The sequence below is a fragment of the Mirounga leonina genome, unplaced genomic scaffold (genome assembly GCF_011800145.1).
Source record: "Mirounga leonina isolate KUSES-001 unplaced genomic scaffold, KU_Mleo_1.0 Mir_114, whole genome shotgun sequence".
Taxonomy (NCBI): domain Eukaryota; kingdom Metazoa; phylum Chordata; class Mammalia; order Carnivora; family Phocidae; genus Mirounga; species Mirounga leonina.
The window spans coordinates 44,920,883-44,938,342 of NW_023270265.1; the positions used below are offsets into that span (position 1 = coordinate 44,920,883).

Sequence of the window (17,460 nt, forward strand, 5' to 3'; positions counted from 1 at the left end):
AGCCGTGTCTGCATTTCATCTCCCCCAGGCCCCCCGTGGAGCATATGTCTAGACAGCTATGGAATAAAATGCTCAGTTACCAAGTAGGAGTTTGGCCAGCAGAGGTATGGCTGCGTTGAGCAGACAGACCCGTGGTGAGGACTATCTGGAACAGCTGGAGAGCCTGGTGCTCGTGGGGCCAGCAGCACTGGTGGGGAGCAGCCCAAAAAGGCACGTTGGCATCCTGGAGAGCTGTAAGTCTGGCCTGGCCCACATTTCCATCCCATGTCACTCCCTTGCAAAGATTTCTGCCTACACTTAGATTCCAGGTTAACACGTACTCGGAGTGCAGGTCTGAGAGTTAGGAAGCCTGTTCTCTTCTTTAGCCAGGCTGCTCATTAGCTGGGGGAAGCCGCCCCACCTCTGAGTCTCAGTTCACCTCTGTAAAATGAGGGGACACCCGCCCTAACACCCCTGGTGGCCATGAAAGGCTTTGTCAGCTGGGAGGTAGAAAGTGCACTCCTTTCACGTCAATCAAGCCTTCCTATTACAAGCCCCACCCCCTTGGGCTATGTCCACTTGCTTATTTCTGTCTCCGATTGTCCTTCATGATCTAGAAGATGCTTGAGGGAATAAGAGCTTATATGAGGCAGAGCTCATGTGGCCCAGGGGTACCATCGGTGCAGGTCTGACTGGCCACTTGGGGTCCAGATGTCCCCCTGTTTTGTTCAAGTGAGGACTGGTTCTTGGGGAGACTCCGGGCTGGTATCCCTGGTGTCCACTTGTCCAGGCCCGTGTGGTCCCCTCAGTGTGACAACTTCACAGTGTGCTGGGGGTCCCAGGCCCTCCCCGGTGAGCGTGGCGGAGCAGCATGCAGGCCCCGGCTGTTCTCCCCGCAGCGGGGTGTCACTCCTCTCTGTCCTCACAGCTTCTGCTGTCCCAGAAGTGTTTGCCTCCCTGCCTCGTTTGCTGGGCCTGAGCTCAGACTGGGAAAAGAAGAGCTCGGGGCAGGGGGCAGGGTTGTCTTGAGGCCCCTCTGCCTTCTGAACCCCAAGAACTGGGGCCCTGCGTCTGCCCCCTTCCGAGGCGGTGGAGGTGGAGTGCAGGGATACAGGGTAGGCAAGGGCTAGTTAGGATCTCCATAGCCCTCTGCCCCAGGGAACTTTCTGATGTGGTTCCCAGTTTGTGGCTGAGCTGATGTGGGCTAGGCCCACCTCTCTGTTTGAACTTGATCTCTTGCCTTGAAGTTGGTGAAAAGCAACGGTGATCTTGGGCAGCCAGACATACCCAGCCCCAGGAGCCTTCACTGCCGTGTCCCCTTGCCCAGCCCTGAAGGAGCGGCAGCGTCCCCAGCAGGCCTCCCCCAGACTGGCCCCGTGCACATCACGGGCCCCGCTTGCCCACCCGCTGCGACTGTCGGATGAAATCATTCCTGGCAGGGGCGGCTGGCATGGGCCCAGGGTAAACAGGCCAAGCTGAGCTCGCTGGCATGCTGCTGGGCGCCGAGGAGCTCGGGGGTTGCGGAGCGACAGGCCTGCCCCTTCCAGAACAGCGCCGGGTACTCTGGCCTCAGGTGACCCCAGGGGTCACTGTTAGGGTAGCCCTGTGCCACCAGCCTTTTCCTGGGCAGAAGGCTGGGTGACACGGGCTAGCCTGTGGGAGTTTAGTTGGTGGCGTTCCCCCACTGGGTCTGCACAGACCCCCACCCGACACTTAGGTGATGCTTACCTGTACGACTGACATGATGCTTCACACGAGCCAGGTGATATTCAAGAGCCGTTCAGGTCTTGTCACCTCATTCTCACAGCCAACTCATGAGGGAGGTGTGCCATGGTATTCCCATTTTCCAGGTGAGAATACTGAGGACCCGAGTGGCTGTAACATCGGGCCAGGATCTAATTTAGGCCTGGCCAGGGGTCTGAGCTCTTGACAGCTCTCCTGGGCCTCTCGCTGGCTGTGCTCTGAGGGGCATTCCTTCTCATGCGGTTTCTCGAAGCCAGTCTTAGATCCCTTCTTCAACATTCCTTCCTCCATGAACTTTCTGGCCCAGCATCTTCCTTATTTGGGGTGGGGAGGGGCTTTCGTGGCACAGTGCCGTGGAGCCAATGAAGAGTCTGGGTTCGGGGCCACGGTCCCAGGTGTGAGTCTCTGCTCTGTCTCGAGTCACCCAGTCTCTTGGAGCCTTAATTTCTTCATCTGTGAAATGGGCCCAGTGATTACCCCACCTCACCTCATCCGCTGGTGTCTGCTCTATCCCCATCAGGGCAGATGTGAAAGTAACCGCTCATTTCTACTCACCCCACCCTCCCGGCACCCCCCCCCCCACCTCTTCCTTTCTTTTTTGAGGTGGACAAACAGGAGGATGCTGAAAGTGCAATTTGCATGAGGCCGAGGCGGGGTCTCGGCTTCCTGGGCCTGGTCCCCGTTGTTTGGGGCAGCTGCTCGTCCTGTTGGGGAACAAAGGCGAGGGGTTTGCGTGGCTCAGGAAGGAAGGGAGGGGGAGGGCCTCAGGCCTTCCCGATGGAAGCCCAGCTCTCCTCAGCCCTGGCCACTCCAGCTGGCTTGATTTTGTCCTGTGTTAGTTTGAAGACTTGTTTGGAGCTTCTGGATCTGCCCGGCCCTCCAAGGGCATCGGGCATGGGGCTTGTTGGGCTAGTCAGTTCACCTGGGCCGGGGAGCAGAGGTGGTTGATGGAGGGTCTTTTCAGGCGAGGAGAGAGCCTACTTCTTGGGTCTTGGTGTTGGTGGAGGGGTGAGGGGTGAGGGGAGCTGGATGCCTTGCCGCCCTAATCCCCTCCCTGCCCCTCACCAGAATTGTCTTGTACTTAGTACAGAGACTTACCCAACGGCGCCTGTGCAGTTCCAACCCTTAGGGCTCCCGACTCCCCAGGACTCTGGACAGATGTGCCTCTGATATGTGGGGGCCGTTCCAACCTTCCCTTCCACCCCGGGCTGTGTGGGCTCTGGGTCCTTCAATGCCTCCTCACTCTAAGACGGCCTTAGGCAGCCCTGCCCCAAATCCAGACTTGGTCTCCTGGTCTCAAAGTTTCATGAAGTCTGTGCTGATCGCTTCAAGATGTGTGACCCCGAGGCAGCCTCCTCTGACCTTCTGTGTTTTCCTCGGCCAGCGGCTTCAGGCTTCAGTGGTCCCTGGCCCCGCGACAACTTGCAACATGCTGATGGTAGTGGCCTTGGCCTGGGAAGGGATGGCGGGCCTGGCCTCACTTTCCCACAAGGCCTGTCACTGCTTGGCCCTCCCCGACGTCCGTGCGTCCGTCCGTTCTGTTAACCAAATGCAGCAATGCCAACCTTGTGGTTCCAGGGACGGCTGCCTGTTCTGTTGCTTGGCCGCTCCTCAGAGCTGAGACCGGGCGAGTTTGTGGTCGCCATCGGAAGCCCGTTTTCCCTTCAAAACACAGTCACCACCGGGATCGTCAGCACGACCCAGCGCGGTGGCAAAGAGCTGGGGCTCCGGAACTCGGACATGGACTACATCCAGACAGATGCCATCATCAACGTGAGCCCCGCGGGGTCGGGTCGGGTGTCCGGAAAGCCGGGCTTAGGAGCCAGGGGTGCAGTCAGGACCCTCAAGGCGCGCCCCTTGAGCAGATGAGGTGGAGGGGTGGTCCTCAGCCTTAGCAATCTGCAGGGACTCCTGCGAAGGGGACTCGAGATACGCCAAGGTCTGTAGCTCAGAGGAGCTCCCCATCCCACCCGAGGGGCTGTGGCTCCTCTCCTTCCAGACCCCTTGGTGGAGCTGCTTTTGAGGCTTTGTGCAGAAGGGATGCTCCCCCTGGTACAGGCATTAAATCCGTCCCGAGGTGTTCGCTCTGTCTCGGGGCACAGTCTGAGCGTTAGGCCCATACCGTCTGATGTCTAAGGAGGCCGGGCATTGCTCCGCACCATCTCATCAATGGAATCTTTTTTAAATCACGTTTTTTCCCCCTTCAGCTGTCTTCTTACAGGACTGACGTTTCTAAAGAGCAAGGTCCCTCCCCCCACCACATACATCTGTTTAATAGATAAGAAAAACTGTGTTTTATGCACTTGCTGCCTCTAGTAGGTTTTATTCCCAAACTTTTTTGTGATCTGCATGAAGTAATGGAAAAAGAACAATCCATGTGGATTTCCAGCAGCAAAGCAGGGATCACAGTGGGGGGTGGGGGTGTGGGGGGGTGCAGATTTGAAATACTCGAGCCAGTTGGCAGCCAGGCTGTTGTCAAGAGAAGGAAGTAGTTTTGGGTGTTGTGGGGAGGTCATAGTTGGCCTCGGGCTTTGGAGCCAAAAAAAAAAAAAAAAAAAAAAGCCATTTATGGCACATCTAAAACTTTCTGAAAAAATTTAAGGTCCCTTTCTCCAGCAAAATATTAGGTTGACAGGAACAAATCCGAAAAAAGAACGTGCACTCGGGGCATGCCAGGCAGGGAGGTACTTTGGGGCTTCTAAAGATGTGAGCTCATAACCTTTTATTAATTTTTGCTTAATTTCAGTATGGAAACTCGGGAGGCCCGTTAGTAAACCTGGTAAGGCTTTTTTTTTTTTACTTTCTTTTCAGACATGAACTTGCCAAAGCACATTATCTAATTCTTTTAAAGGGAAATCTGTGAATGTACTGTATTCTTGCAAATTACCCTTCTTATCTTTTCTGGAAAGAGTAAGGCCTGCTGGAGTCGGGTTGGAAATGTTATGCCAGCAGACACACTTGTGTTTCAGAGTCACGAGTCAATGCAGTGGAATTCAGGTCCGGTTCAGGAGTAGCCGGAGGAGCAGGCCTTTATTTTATTTTATTTATTTTTATTTTTTTAAAAGATTTTATTTATTTATTTGAGACAGAGAGAATGAGAGACAGAGAGCATGAGAGGGAGGAGGGTCAGAGGGAGAAGCAGACTCCCCGCCGAGCAGGGAGCCTGATGCGGGACTCGATCCCGGGACTCCAGGATCATGACCTGAGCCGAAGGCAATCGCTTAACCAACTGAGCCACCCAGGCGCCCAGCAGGCCTTTATTTTAAAGGTGTCTGCAGTTCCGGCCTGTGACAGAAAGGCACGGCCTTCAGATGAGGTGTCCAGGCTGCTGCAGGAGCTGGCTTGGCTCGTCCACAGTCTCTGTGTTGGCCAGGAGCCCTCCCTCAAGACCTGGCTGGAACGAGGAGGTGCCCCCGCTCACAGAGATGTCACTTCTGTCTGTATTTAAAGATGTACGCGCAAGAAAGGGAAGCCTGAGACTCTGTCAGAGTGAGGCCAACCCAGCTCAGGGGTCACCCAGCTCTATGCTCCTGTCCCTCGACGGAACTGAGGCCGTCTTTAGCGAGGCCCAGGGTGGCAGTGCCTCCTGGAAGGTTCTCGGTGTCGGGGACCGAGTTCCCAGCACTGCAGGAAGTACCAGCAGGGACTGAGGCTCTGTGACACGCAGAGGAAGTGGGGGGCGGCAGCCTGCAGCCCCGGCAGCATCCGCGGCTGCTCAGACAGAGCTGCATTTCCCTGGGAGCGCCAAGTGCTAAGGTTGTCCTCCCTGGTCTGGGCAGAGGCATCTTAAGATCATTGGAAATGGAAGAAGCCGGAGGGCACAGCCACCGGAAGGATTCTGAGACATAGTCCCTGTGAAAGGAGCAAAGGGGCACCAGGAAACTGCTAAAGGCTGTTACTATGGCACGGTGGTCCCAGAGGACCGAGCCTGCTGTGTCGGATCTCCCCTTGCTAAGCGTGGGTCCTGCTGCCCAAGTGATGCCTCCCTCTGCGGCCCTGGGACCCCCCCTTTCCTCCAGCTCCCCCACCCCACTCATTCAGGAGCTCAAAGACTTCCTTCATACAAATGATCTGTTCGTCTTCTGGTAAACCTTCATGGATTCAGTAGGCTGTTTGCATCTTGCTTTTCAGGATGGTGAAGTGATTGGGATTAACACTCTGAAGGTGACCGCTGGAATCTCCTTTGCAATCCCATCTGATAAGATTAAGAAGTTCCTCACCGAGTCCCATGACCGCCAGGCCAAAGGTAAAGTGCAGCCCTCACAGCCGTGGGAGGTTCGAGCAGGAAGCCACACATCTGAACATCAGCCAAGCCTTTCAGATTGAGAAGGGAGGTGGGATGCACGTTGTTAGGCCCCTGGTATTAGGTCACAGGTGTTTGACCCTTGACCGTGAACGTTTCATATGGTTTAGTCTAATAGGTACCAGGCAGGATCGGAGGTGATTTCTAGACATCATTTTACTTCGTTAAGTTCCTTTGCCCTATCAGGTGGGAAGTATTAGTCCCATTTCACTGATGAGAAAACTGAGATTCAGGGAGATCGTTCCATTCACAAACATTTATTGACCCATCTGCTTGGGGTGAGGCTGGGTGTTCCCTGGCCCCACGGGGACATTCTGCCTGGGGGAGGAGGAAGGTTGACGGTAGGCAAACAGGCAAGATTTCAGATACCAGTGACACTTCCCTGCAAATGAAGCCGGGTGGCGAGCTGGGGAGTGACAGGGTTGTGGGGGGTGGCATTCCAGACCCAGGAATAGCAGACTCAGGGCCTCGGCTGGGAGCACAGCACAGCGAGTAGATCTTGTGGCTGGAGTGCAGTGAACGTGCAGAGTCACACGGATGGATGTGGAAAGAGGTCAGCCAGGGTCACACTGGCCAACGTGAAGGCCTTGGGGCACACGTCCGCAAGTACGACAGGGAACAGGAAAGTTCATGATCTGGTGGATGTCTTTGAGAAGTGTTTCTCATGGTGGGTGGAGACTGCTAGAGGGGCTGGGTAGAAGCTGTAGGACCAGGGAAGAGGCTCTCCCAGTCATCCACACCAGGGTGGGACGAAGGGGTCATATTCTGGATTTATAGGAGGGACAGAACCCTCATCAGATGTCAGGATAAGGCAAAGAGGAATCACGTATCACTCTTAGGTTTTTGGTCCCTAACTGAAATGACAGGACTTTCCCAGGTCCCATGGCAGGTAGGAGGGTCTGAACAGGATTCAAACCACAGCCTCAGTGTACCCCGATGGGCCCGACTTTACACTGTCAACCGAGGGATTAACCCTCATAGCTCCTGGTGTCCCCAGGACAACTGCCACCTGGGCTGACCTCTTGTCCTTTTGTTGTCACACCAGGCAAAGCCATTACCAGGAAGAAGTACATCGGCATCCGAATGATGTCACTCACATCCAGGTGGGTAAGCAGGACGTCTGTGTCTCAGATTCAAATAAACCTGAACTTCAGAAGGCTCTCACTGACCATGAAAGAGAAGCCTTATGCTGCTTTAAGCATCTCAGTTTCTGGTTAAAATTGAGAAACATCAGGGCGCCTGGGTGGCTCAGTCAGTTAAGCATCTGCCTTTGGTTCAGATGGTGATCTCAAGGTCCTGGAATCGAGCCCCGCATCGGGCTCCCTGCTCAGGGGGAGTCTGCTTCTCCCTCTGACTCTTCCCCTCGCCTCGCCCCTGGTCTCATCTCTTGCTCTCTCTCAAATAAATAAATAAAATCTTAAAAAAATAAAATAAAATAAAATTGAGAAACATCAGGAAAGAGAGGACAGGCCATGAGCCTAGGCCTCTGGCTTTACCCTTTTTCGTGCATATGTGTGTTTGGAGCAGGTCTTTCCTTCAAGAAGATTCTGCCCTCCTCTTTGACGGCAGCCCTGAGCAGTGGGGCATGTTGGTCACTCTCCCTCATGCCTCCTTTCACCACTTGTCTGTTGAAACGCACATTCCAGGAGTGCCCCAAGTGCCTTCCTCAGCCCAGAGCGCCTTGCCGTTCCTGAGCCCTGCCGCACGTGGGCTGTGGCTGCCGGAATGCTGGGTCAGGCCCCGATGACAGCTGGGCTTGCTTTCCCCGAGCTGGTGGAAGGTGCGGCCTGTGGCCGCCAGCCTCATAGCCTACCGGTGTTTTAACCTTGATGAGAAAGTCTGGTATCACACACATGCGTCCTGGTAACTAAGGGCACGGTTGAAATGCTTGTCGGTAAAGTCAGCAAGGAGCAGAACGTATTAATATAGGCATTACTACATTAATTATCATCATTATTTTATTATTAATTGACTGTGACTGTGTTACTATAGTTTAGATGCACTCCTGAATATGGACTGAGCTGCCAAGACGAAAATGTGAATCAGTTATTCGTCTGGGAACTGTGGGATTCAGAGGTATGGGGAAGGAATCCAGGCCCTGGCATCTGGCTTCCTGAGTTCTTGTCCCAGCTCTGCTACTTCCTGGCTTATGACCTTGGGAAGGACTTGACCTCTGTGCCTCAGTTTCCTTCTCTCTAGGACAAGGATGACAGTGCAGGCGTTTGGGTGTGTGGGGAGGGCCGAGTGACTGAATGTGTGTGAAGGCAAGAATCAGTGGTCGCTGGCCACAGGGTCACTAGCCACTGTTTATCAAATGCTTGCTGTGCACCAGGCACTGGGCCGGGTCCTGTGTCCAGACCATCTCACCTAATCCTCAAAACGACCCCGTGTCGTAGAGTGTTGTCAGTATTCCTATTTTGTAGGTGAGCCAACTAAGGCACAGAGAGGTTAAGCAATTGCCTGGGCACACACAGAAAGTGGCAGAGCTGGGCCTCTAAACCAGGTTAACTGCCGCACTATGCTCCCTCCATAAGTTCTGGTAGCTACTGTTAAATAATTAGTAGAATTAAAATCGTAATGACAAAGCACTGCCCTTCCCGTTAGCCAGTAAATCTTTGACCCTAGTAAATAGGCGATTTCAAGCAGAATCAAAGCTCCTGGAGGCATTTTATGTTGGAATCAGGGACAGGAGGAGAAGCCGGGTGAGAGCCGAGTCTCAGCCGAGCGACGCCCCTTGTTACTTAATGTTAATGCAACTGCATTTCCTCCCGAGCAGCAAAGCCAAAGAGCTGAAGGACCACCATCGAGACTTCCCAGATGTGCTTTCGGGAGCGTATATCATTGAAGTCATTCCTGATACCCCAGCAGCAGCGTGAGTTAGCGTTATTTTCCCTTTGACTGATGTCCTTATGGTTCCTGGGGGCGGGGGGTGGGGAGGAGGCTGTGTTCTTTTCATACCATCTCAGGTGGTTGTGAGGGTCCCTGATGACATGGTCGGACATCCTTGGTCCGTCTCACCAGCCAGGCCTTCTGACCTGGTTCAGCTCAGGACTCATCAGCAAAAGGGTGCTTCCTGTCTTCAAAAGTCCTCGCTTCATGAAGGGTCATTCAGGTGGAAAGAGCGGTATCGAACTCTTCATGAGTCTCCGGGGCAGGCCTGGCTGGGGAAAGAGGGTTTAAGGAGCGGTGTCCCTGAGATCTTGGGCAGTGGTCCCCTCCTAGGCCCCCAGACGGACGTATCTCCTCCCAAAGGAGACTTCTCTAATTCTGTCTGTTACCAGTCAGACCATACCTGTCCACACCTCCAGAAGATAACCTAGGTACCATCAAAGTAACACAAAAAGAAGGAACTCAACCAGCAGTCAGCATCTGTTACCTCTACTGACATAATCGGCAGAGAGAAGAGCTAGACCAGAGGCCCGCAGACTGTTCCCTGGAGGTTGGATCTGGCCCACTGCCTGCTATAATTTTATACGACCATGGGCTAAGAATAGCCTTTCATTTTTAAACAGTTGAAAAAATTTTTAATTCAGAGTAGTTTTTTATGATACATAAAAATTACATGAAATTGACGTTTCAGGGTCCGTAAGTGAAGTTGCCTAGAGCACAGCCAGTAACCTGGGCCATGCTCGGTAGTCTGCACGGCCTGCCGCGGCAGTGAGTTGTGATGGACGCCAGATGGCCTGCGAAGCCCAAAATATTTCCTGTCTGGCCCTTTTGGGGAAAAGATTGCTGGTGCTGTGCTAGACTGTTAAGGACCATAATAGCTTGACACCATCATAGGTAAGAGTGAAAGTTACAGCGATAATAACACAAAGGAAAGCCTCATAATAGCACCATTCCCCCTGCCCCTCTGGGAACTGCCCTCTGAGTTGTGACACCCATTACAAGCAAGTTGGCCACGGTCAGGGTCCATGGTAGGTGGTATAGGGCACATCCTTGCCTCTTTGGGGTCCGCCTATCATCCGATCATACCAGTTCTGGGAAGCATTTCTGCACTGGACATGATGGATGACTTGGCCTAAAATTCTCAAAGGAAATAGTGCAATCCATTGGTATTTTAAGCATTCTCACCAAAGTTCACCACCACCCCACCTGATTTGCTCTGGGCTTCTAGGTGCTAAGCCGCGCCTCTGCCGATGTCCAGTCGAGCACCTTCCACGGCAGTTAGACCAGGAGGAATGGAAGCATTAAACTTGTGTTTCCCTTTGTGTTGCAGTGGTGGGCTCAAGGAGAATGATGTCATCATCAGCATCAACGGACAGTCTGTGGTCTCTGCCAATGATGTCAGTGATGTCATTAAAAAGGAAGACACCCTGAACATGGTTGTCCGCAGGGGCAATGAAGACATTATGATCACGGTGATTCCCGAAGAAATCGACCCATAGGTAAAGGCATGAGCTGGATTTCATGTTTCCCTCAAAGACTCTCCGGTGGACGATGCATGATGACTCTGGCTGGTGGCACGGGACACCCAGGACTTTGGACCGCCACGTTGCTTGTCCAGCGGAAACACCTGGCCAACAGAATCCTTCTCGATAGTTTGCAGGCAAAACAAATGTAATGTCGTAGATCCACAGGCAGAAGCTCGTCCTTCTGTATCCTATGTATGCAGTGTGCTTTTCCTTGCCGGCTTGGACTATTCCTGCTTAGACAGTCAACATTTGTCTCTTCCTTTTACCGAGTCATCATCTTAGTCCGACTAAGGCAGTTGATGTAATGCATAGATGGAGGAAGGTCCCACAGGAGCCAGGATGGTTCTGGGCACATTTATGCTTTCCTCCCAGTCAGAACCCAGAGGAGGTCGACGCCGGAGACCACGGGTGGGTGAACGTTGGCTTCCAAAATGGCCAGGGTCGCCTCTTTTAGGAAGCTCTTCCGAACTGGGAGCACAGTGACTTTGAGTTTGAGCTATTAAAATACTTCTTCATACTCTGCTTCCTGGCCTGCTTTTTTCCCCTTTCCCTGTGAACAGCTGGTTGCAGTCTCTTTGAAATGGTCACAAGGTCAACAGCAGCTCTTCATTAAACCACAGTGTCCACGCAGGGTTGAGCCTGAAGGCTTACCAGTTATTTCAAAGTCATCATGTGGGGTTTACCAGTGTTACAACTGTGCTTGGCCACTCTGGCTTCATACAATAGGGTTTGAGGACTGTTGCCCTTGCATCTGAAGCTTTTCAAACTAAAGAGAGTTTGCTGACCCCATATATCATGCAGTCAGTCAGCAAAGATTTCCCGAGCCTCTGCCCTGTGCCAGACGTGGTGCTTAAGTACAGAGAGGTCAGTGAGGAGCAGGAGGAACCCAGGCCCTCTGTGCCCCAAGAACTCTCCTGTCCGGAGTCCCCAGAAAGCACAGGCTGATGCCGATTCTAGTTGTCCTAGGTTCTGACATAAGAACTAGACCTTAAGTCTTGGGGGGGGAGTTGGTTAGGGCAGAGCTCCCCTCGACGTGCCCTCAATCAGGTGCAGCTTTAAGCAGCTGGAGGCCCCTCGGTCTCTGTGAAAGCTCCCAGGAGTCTGGGAGGCTGGACCCGTGTAGACTGTTGCAGAAACTTAGCTTGGAAGTTAGCCCAGGCCTGCGTCCCCGGGGAGCGCACACCAGAGAGGAGGTTCTACACCAGGAGCAGAGCGTAAGGCTCTCTATTTGTCCCAGGAAAAAGGGGGGCCTTGGACAGGGGGGGAGTTTCAATTTTCTAGACTGAGAGCTTAATCCTTCCTCGACCAGTGGATCTCCAAGGTCCGGTTCGTAACTGAAGAGGCCGTGGACGGACAAAGGCCCAAGTTCAGTGGAGGGGAAATCCGATTAAGCGAGGCCCTCACAGCAGCCGGGGGCCTGGCAAGCCTGGTGAGCCCCTTTGCTCTCTGCTTACGTGACCTCGGGAAACAGAAGAAGCCGGTCCTTTCACTCCTGGCGCGGGTTTTTGCATCGCTTCTCTCTCCACCAAAGGTGATGACTCAAAGAATGGCTCCACCCTCAGGCGTTTTGCCGGTGGCCTTGCTTCGCTGGGTGGTCCCCAGGGCTGAGGTGCTGCCTCGGGTGGGGCGGGTGGCGTCGAGGTCAGAGGCGGCCCCGGCCAGAGCCCATCTGGCTCCAGCTGTCATCGACTCGGGAGATCACAGAAGGTTCTGCGGGAAGCCGTCAGCCTGGACACCATAGGCTCAGCCCTCGGTAAACACTCAGCAGCCTCTCCTCCTGAGGGGCTGCAGGACGCTGGCGGGGTTGGAGTTTGGCCTGCATATGGGGTCGTACACAAGGCCACAAAGGTGGCCGCTTGGCACACGGTTGACACACCGCGTTTGGTGCCGTGGCTGCACCGACCTGTGGTACCCGGGGTCCTGTGGAGGCTGCTCCCCCCAGCACCCCATGCTCACACTCTTAGGACAGTGGTTTCTTCTTCTTGCTTTGGGTTCTGATGGAGATTTTTGCAACATAAATGAGCTTTGCAGCCTGGGAGGCAGACTTGAGTTGAAGGAGCATGGCTTTTGGAGCTAGATACACTTGGGTTCACATCTATGGTCTGGGCGCCTGGGTGACTCAGTGGGTTAAGTGTCCAGCTCTTGAATTGGGCTCACGTCATGGTCTCAAGGTTGTGAGATCGAGCCCCGCGTCGGGCTCTGCAGTGGGTGTGGAACCTGCTTGGGATTCTCTCTCTCCCTCTGCCCGTCCAACCCTCAAAAAAAAAAAAACAAAAAACAACACACCAAACCATGGTCTGCATCTTACTGGCTGTGTGACCTTTGAACAAGTTACTTAACCTCTCTGTGCCTGGTTTCCATCTGTACTGCTTCTTATGGCTGTTGTGGGGGAGCGAATGAGTTAATACACAGCACACGGTGAGCACTTGATAAATATTAGTAACATGGATGTTCACTGATGTCTTCGAGCCTCAGTTTCCCCCTTGGTAAAGGAGGAACTAATCCATGTACCCCCTCGCCCTGGGGCTGGGAAGGCTAACCACGAGGGTGCGTGCTGGAGAGAGGCGCAGCTGCTATTGTTTCTGTTGTTACCCACCTGCCCTTGCCCCTCAACCAACAGCCTCAATAGCAAACATCTGTGGGGCGCTTGCTGCGCGTCAGACTTCACGCTGAGCGTTTTACGTTTATTAGCTGCCCCGTTCTCAGATCAGCCCTGAGCTGGATGCTGTATTTATCCCATCTGACAGGTGAAGAAATCGATGCTCAGAAATTAAGCATCTTGCTCAAGTCATGGAGCTAATATGCAGGGGCTGGGACTTCAGCCCAGGACGTCTGAGTCCCTGGCCCGCGTGCGGCGCTGGCAGTCCATCTTTCCCTTCTCAGGATAACGACTCCCAGCCCGTCCACCTCTGTGCCAGTCTCGGTCCATCCCCACTTCGAGAAGGTGGTTACGGGGGCCTGCAGCCTGCTTGGTTTGTGGTTCCTCCAGACCCTTTCAGATGCCTCCATGGTCCTTTAAGAGCCCCGCCGGCTGGTGGTTGGGCAGCGCCCCCTTCTTGGTCTCCTGCAGAACTCCTGCTCACCCACACCTCTCCCAGTCTTGGCTCCATGGCTCTAGTCCCTGCTTCCAGCTTTCGTGAAACCTTGAGTGACACCAGTCGGCACATTTGCATGGCTCGGCCGGTCCCCATCCAGCCCTACCAGATGCTTCTCTAGATGCGTGAGCCAGGAGAGAGGCCACGGCACGAAGGCGGCTCCTGGCCATATCTTCTGGGGCCCGGCTGAGTGGGTGCTGTGCCTGGAACTACACAGGGTCCCAGTCTTTTCTGGCTCCATTTCTTCATCTGCAAATTTTGAAGAATGCTCACGTCTGGTGGGTGTGGTGAAGAGCAGCATGCGTTTTTATTAGAACTTGCACCGTGCTTGTCGTTCCCCTGGTTAACGCCTCCGACAGGCCTGAGACTTGGACAGTGGCGTGTTGACTGGCTAGCAAGGGCACTTGGCCCATTTCAGCAAACGTCACTAAGGGGAGGCTGGCCTGAGGTTGTGCGAAAGGGGGCGTATATCTGGGTGAATGGCCCAGTGCAGGTTCAAGGTCACTGTATGAAAGCTGGCTTCTCCTCTGAAGGTGGTTCCGGGTCAGATCAGAGGTAGGACAGCACCAGGATGGCACACACGTTTCTATTGTGCTCTGCATATGTGGGTCAATGGCTAAGAACTGCCTGCAACACTGGGCTGAGCAGGTGGTAAGACTCAGTGCAACAGCGTTTTACAAGCCAGCCGATGTCCGGGTGTCACTCTCAGCCATCCTGGTAAATGGCTGGAGGGCGAGCCTGCTCTCACGGCTGCTCTCTGCCCCGTGCCCCTACCTCCAGGCAGCTCCTCCTTGCCCTGAGACTGCCCGGCTTCACCCACTCACCTCCACAGGGCTCCTCCCCAGCCTCCTGCCGGGACCGGCCCCCCACACAGCTCCAAAGAACTCTCGCTCGAACGGACTCATGAGATGGGACTGCCACCCGGGATCTGAGAGAACCATCAGGATGCTGGCTTGGAGAGCCAGGTTTCTGTTTTAAAACACGTGTTGTGGGCTACATTTCAGAGCCCCCCCCCATCCTCACCTCCCCCCCATCCCACCCCCCATGCTCTCAGCCGCAGCTCGCAGAGGAATGTGGCTGCTAAGCAGGAGGCCAGTTCTTGGGATCAAATAATGCCTGCCTGTTGGAGCCGTGGACCAGAGGTGCTTCTGCAGGAGCCCCACGGGCCGCCTACTCTGTCTGCGTCCTGCATCTGGGGCCCAGTTGGGCTGACTCATTGCTGTCCGTGCAGGCTCCCAGAGGGGGCTGGCCGTGACCTTCTGGCACTTCCATCCAAATGTGGGCGGAGCACGAACACGGCGCAGGCCTTCCTGCCATCAGGCAGTGGTTTTATTTAGCATTTTAAAGACTTTTAAAAAAAATTTTATTTATTTATTTGACAGAGAGAGAGACAGCGAGAACAGGAACACAAGCAGGGGGAGTGGGAGAGGGAGAAGCAGGCTTCCCGCGGAGCAGGGAGCCCGATGCGGGGCTCCATCCCAGGACCCTGGGATCATGACCTGAGCCGAAGGCAGCCGCTCAACGACTGAGCCACCCAGGGGCCCTTATTTAGCATTTTAAAAAGTGGTGGCCTCAGTGTGGTGCCTGCCAAGCAGCAGCTAAGATCAGATGAAGTAAACACTAACGACAGCGTTTTTAGTTAAAAACAAAAAGCAGCTCAGATGCTTGATGGAAATGGGTCTCTGTCAGATGTGTCTCACTGAGTCAGGTAAGCTCTTGTGCACACGCTGCCTGACCCCGTCTCAGGCCCCCCCCGCCCCCGCTCCTGCCCCCACGCACCCCCACGGTTGTCCCCGCCATCACTGCCACCTGCCGCGGGAGGGCGTGGTGTGCGCCTTGCTTCCCAGCCACCTGAGGAAGCAGATATTGTTCCAATCCCCATTTTACAGATGAGGACACCGAGGCCCAGAGCATCAAGTAACCAGCCGGGAGTCCCACGGCAGGGAGGAAGGTAAGGCTGGTGAACCGGGACTCAGGTGTCTGGGTCCAGAACCCTCTCTTTTCGCCATGAGGCCTTTATACACTTTTGCTGATGATGCCCAGGAACCTCTGTAACAGAATTTTCCATTGGACCATCTCTGAAGCGGTAAAGAAACGTTGGCCCGACACAGGCTCGGTGGCTGGTCTGTAAGCAAGACTTTGCAAAACAAGAAAGCTCGCACTCTGTTTCGTGGGCGTCACCCCCATGAAGAGGTTGTAAGCGCTGTGAGGAGGACGCGTGTGGGGCCCCGTGTCCATTCACCTGCAGATTGCCCAGACCCCGCCAACTCCTGGCTGGCCTGGGTGTCCTGGTGCCTTTCGCACCGAGCTCTCTTCCAATGAGCCACAGGGCTGGAGCATGAGGGCCGAGACAGTGCCCGGGGTACAAATGTGCTTCGCTGTCAAGGGCCCGGTCTGACACGGAGCATAAAGAATGCATCCTAGAAACCTCAAGGAAGAAAAAGTTAATCCATCATTTATGTAGGACTCAAATGTCCTCAGAAATCCCAACAATCAAGAATCCTCAACTCTTAAAGCTATTTTCTGGCTTGTTAACCTGTTTCCTTCATGAATTAATTGCACTGACATTTAATGACTGGAATCAAGAAAGGTGGAGTGGATGTGGAAGGCTCTGAGCCGCTCTCTTGCGTCAATGAAAGTAGATCAAAGCGAATGGAAGTTTCCAGAGAATGTTCTGGTGAATTATGACGATGGAGTTAGGGGCTTACCAACTCAGCCTTACTTTAATCTTCTCCAGGTGCCTGTTCCTGTGACTTTTATCCAGCACCGGTTTCGTGCCTGGCGCTGTGTGAAGGCTTCGCAGCGACGATCCCAGGGAATTCCGAACGAGTGACTTGTTGCCGCCGCTTTTCTCCAGAGGAGGAAACCAAAGCTCAGAGAGGCTGCTTTCCCTGTTCAACGACACACAGTAACAAAAGCCAGAGCAGAGGTTGGAAACCAGGATTCGGCCTCCAGAGCCCCTGAGCTGGTTCCCACCCCAGTGGCCACAGCGCATCCTACTGTTGCAACCCGAAGAGTCTTGTCGTGGCTGCCTCAGCGGTCTGAGCCCCGAGCCCGGTCCCTGCGCAGGACTTAGGTGGGGAAGGGGGCAAACATTTGTCAGCCACGGTTTTCTCATCAGTAAAAATTACTTAAAGTGTGTGAAACTGAAAACCCATACAGAGTAAAAACACTGAAAAGCCTCTGGAAAGAAAACCTGTCCGCACAAAATCTTGCGCACAGATGTTTATAGCAGCTTTGTTCATAATTGCCAAAACTTGGAAGCAACCAAGATGTCTGTCAGTAGTCGAATGGATAAATAAACTGTGATACACCCAGACAATAACATTTTATTCAGTGCCTAAAAGAAATGAGCAATCAAAAATGAAAAGACGTGGAGGAACTTTAAATGCATATTTCCGAGCGAAAGAAGATTCCAACTGTATGACATTCTGGAAGGGCAAAACTGTGGAACAAGAAAAAATCATCAGTGGCTGCCAGGAGTTAGTGGGGAGAGAGGGATGAGTGATTTTTAGGGCAATGAATAAAAGACAAACATATTTGTCCAAATCCAGGGAGAGTGAACTCTAACATAAACTATGGATTCTGGGTGATAACAATGTGTCAGTGTAGGCTGTAGAAAATATACCATTTTAGTGGGGGGTATTGATAATGGGGGGGCTGGGGGTTAGTGGGGGAGAGGTACCTAGGAACTCTGTACTTTCTGTTTAATTTTGCTGTGAGCCTAAAACTGCTCTAAAAAAAATAAGGCCTATTAATTAAAATTAAAAAGTGAACTTCTGAACAATATGAGGTTCTAGATCAAGCCCTAGAGCCAAAGGAAGCGCCTGTCTGATCCAGAAAAATGCTTCAGATTCAGCTCACCCCCACTAGCCTCCAGCAGCAGCCCCCTTCTGCTTCCCTTGGCCCAGATTGCAGATCCAAG

At 53.5% G+C, this 17,460-nt stretch overlaps 1 protein-coding gene across 1 annotated transcript in view; it reads left to right on the forward strand.

Annotated features, from left to right (window-relative positions):
- HTRA1 (HtrA serine peptidase 1) overlaps window positions 1-10,962 on the forward strand; it is a 51,164-nt gene extending 40,202 nt beyond the window's left edge. Inside the window, exons 4-9 of the mRNA XM_035030619.1 lie at window positions 3,301-3,495; window positions 4,469-4,501; window positions 5,854-5,968; window positions 7,071-7,128; window positions 8,802-8,897; window positions 10,245-10,962. Coding sequence (XP_034886510.1) covers window positions 3,301-3,495; window positions 4,469-4,501; window positions 5,854-5,968; window positions 7,071-7,128; window positions 8,802-8,897; window positions 10,245-10,413 — 666 coding nt within the window. The 3' untranslated portion in view covers window positions 10,414-10,962. The remainder of the gene's footprint in view (window positions 1-3,300; window positions 3,496-4,468; window positions 4,502-5,853; window positions 5,969-7,070; window positions 7,129-8,801; window positions 8,898-10,244) is intronic.
- Window positions 10,963-17,460: the final 6,498 nt, after the last annotated feature.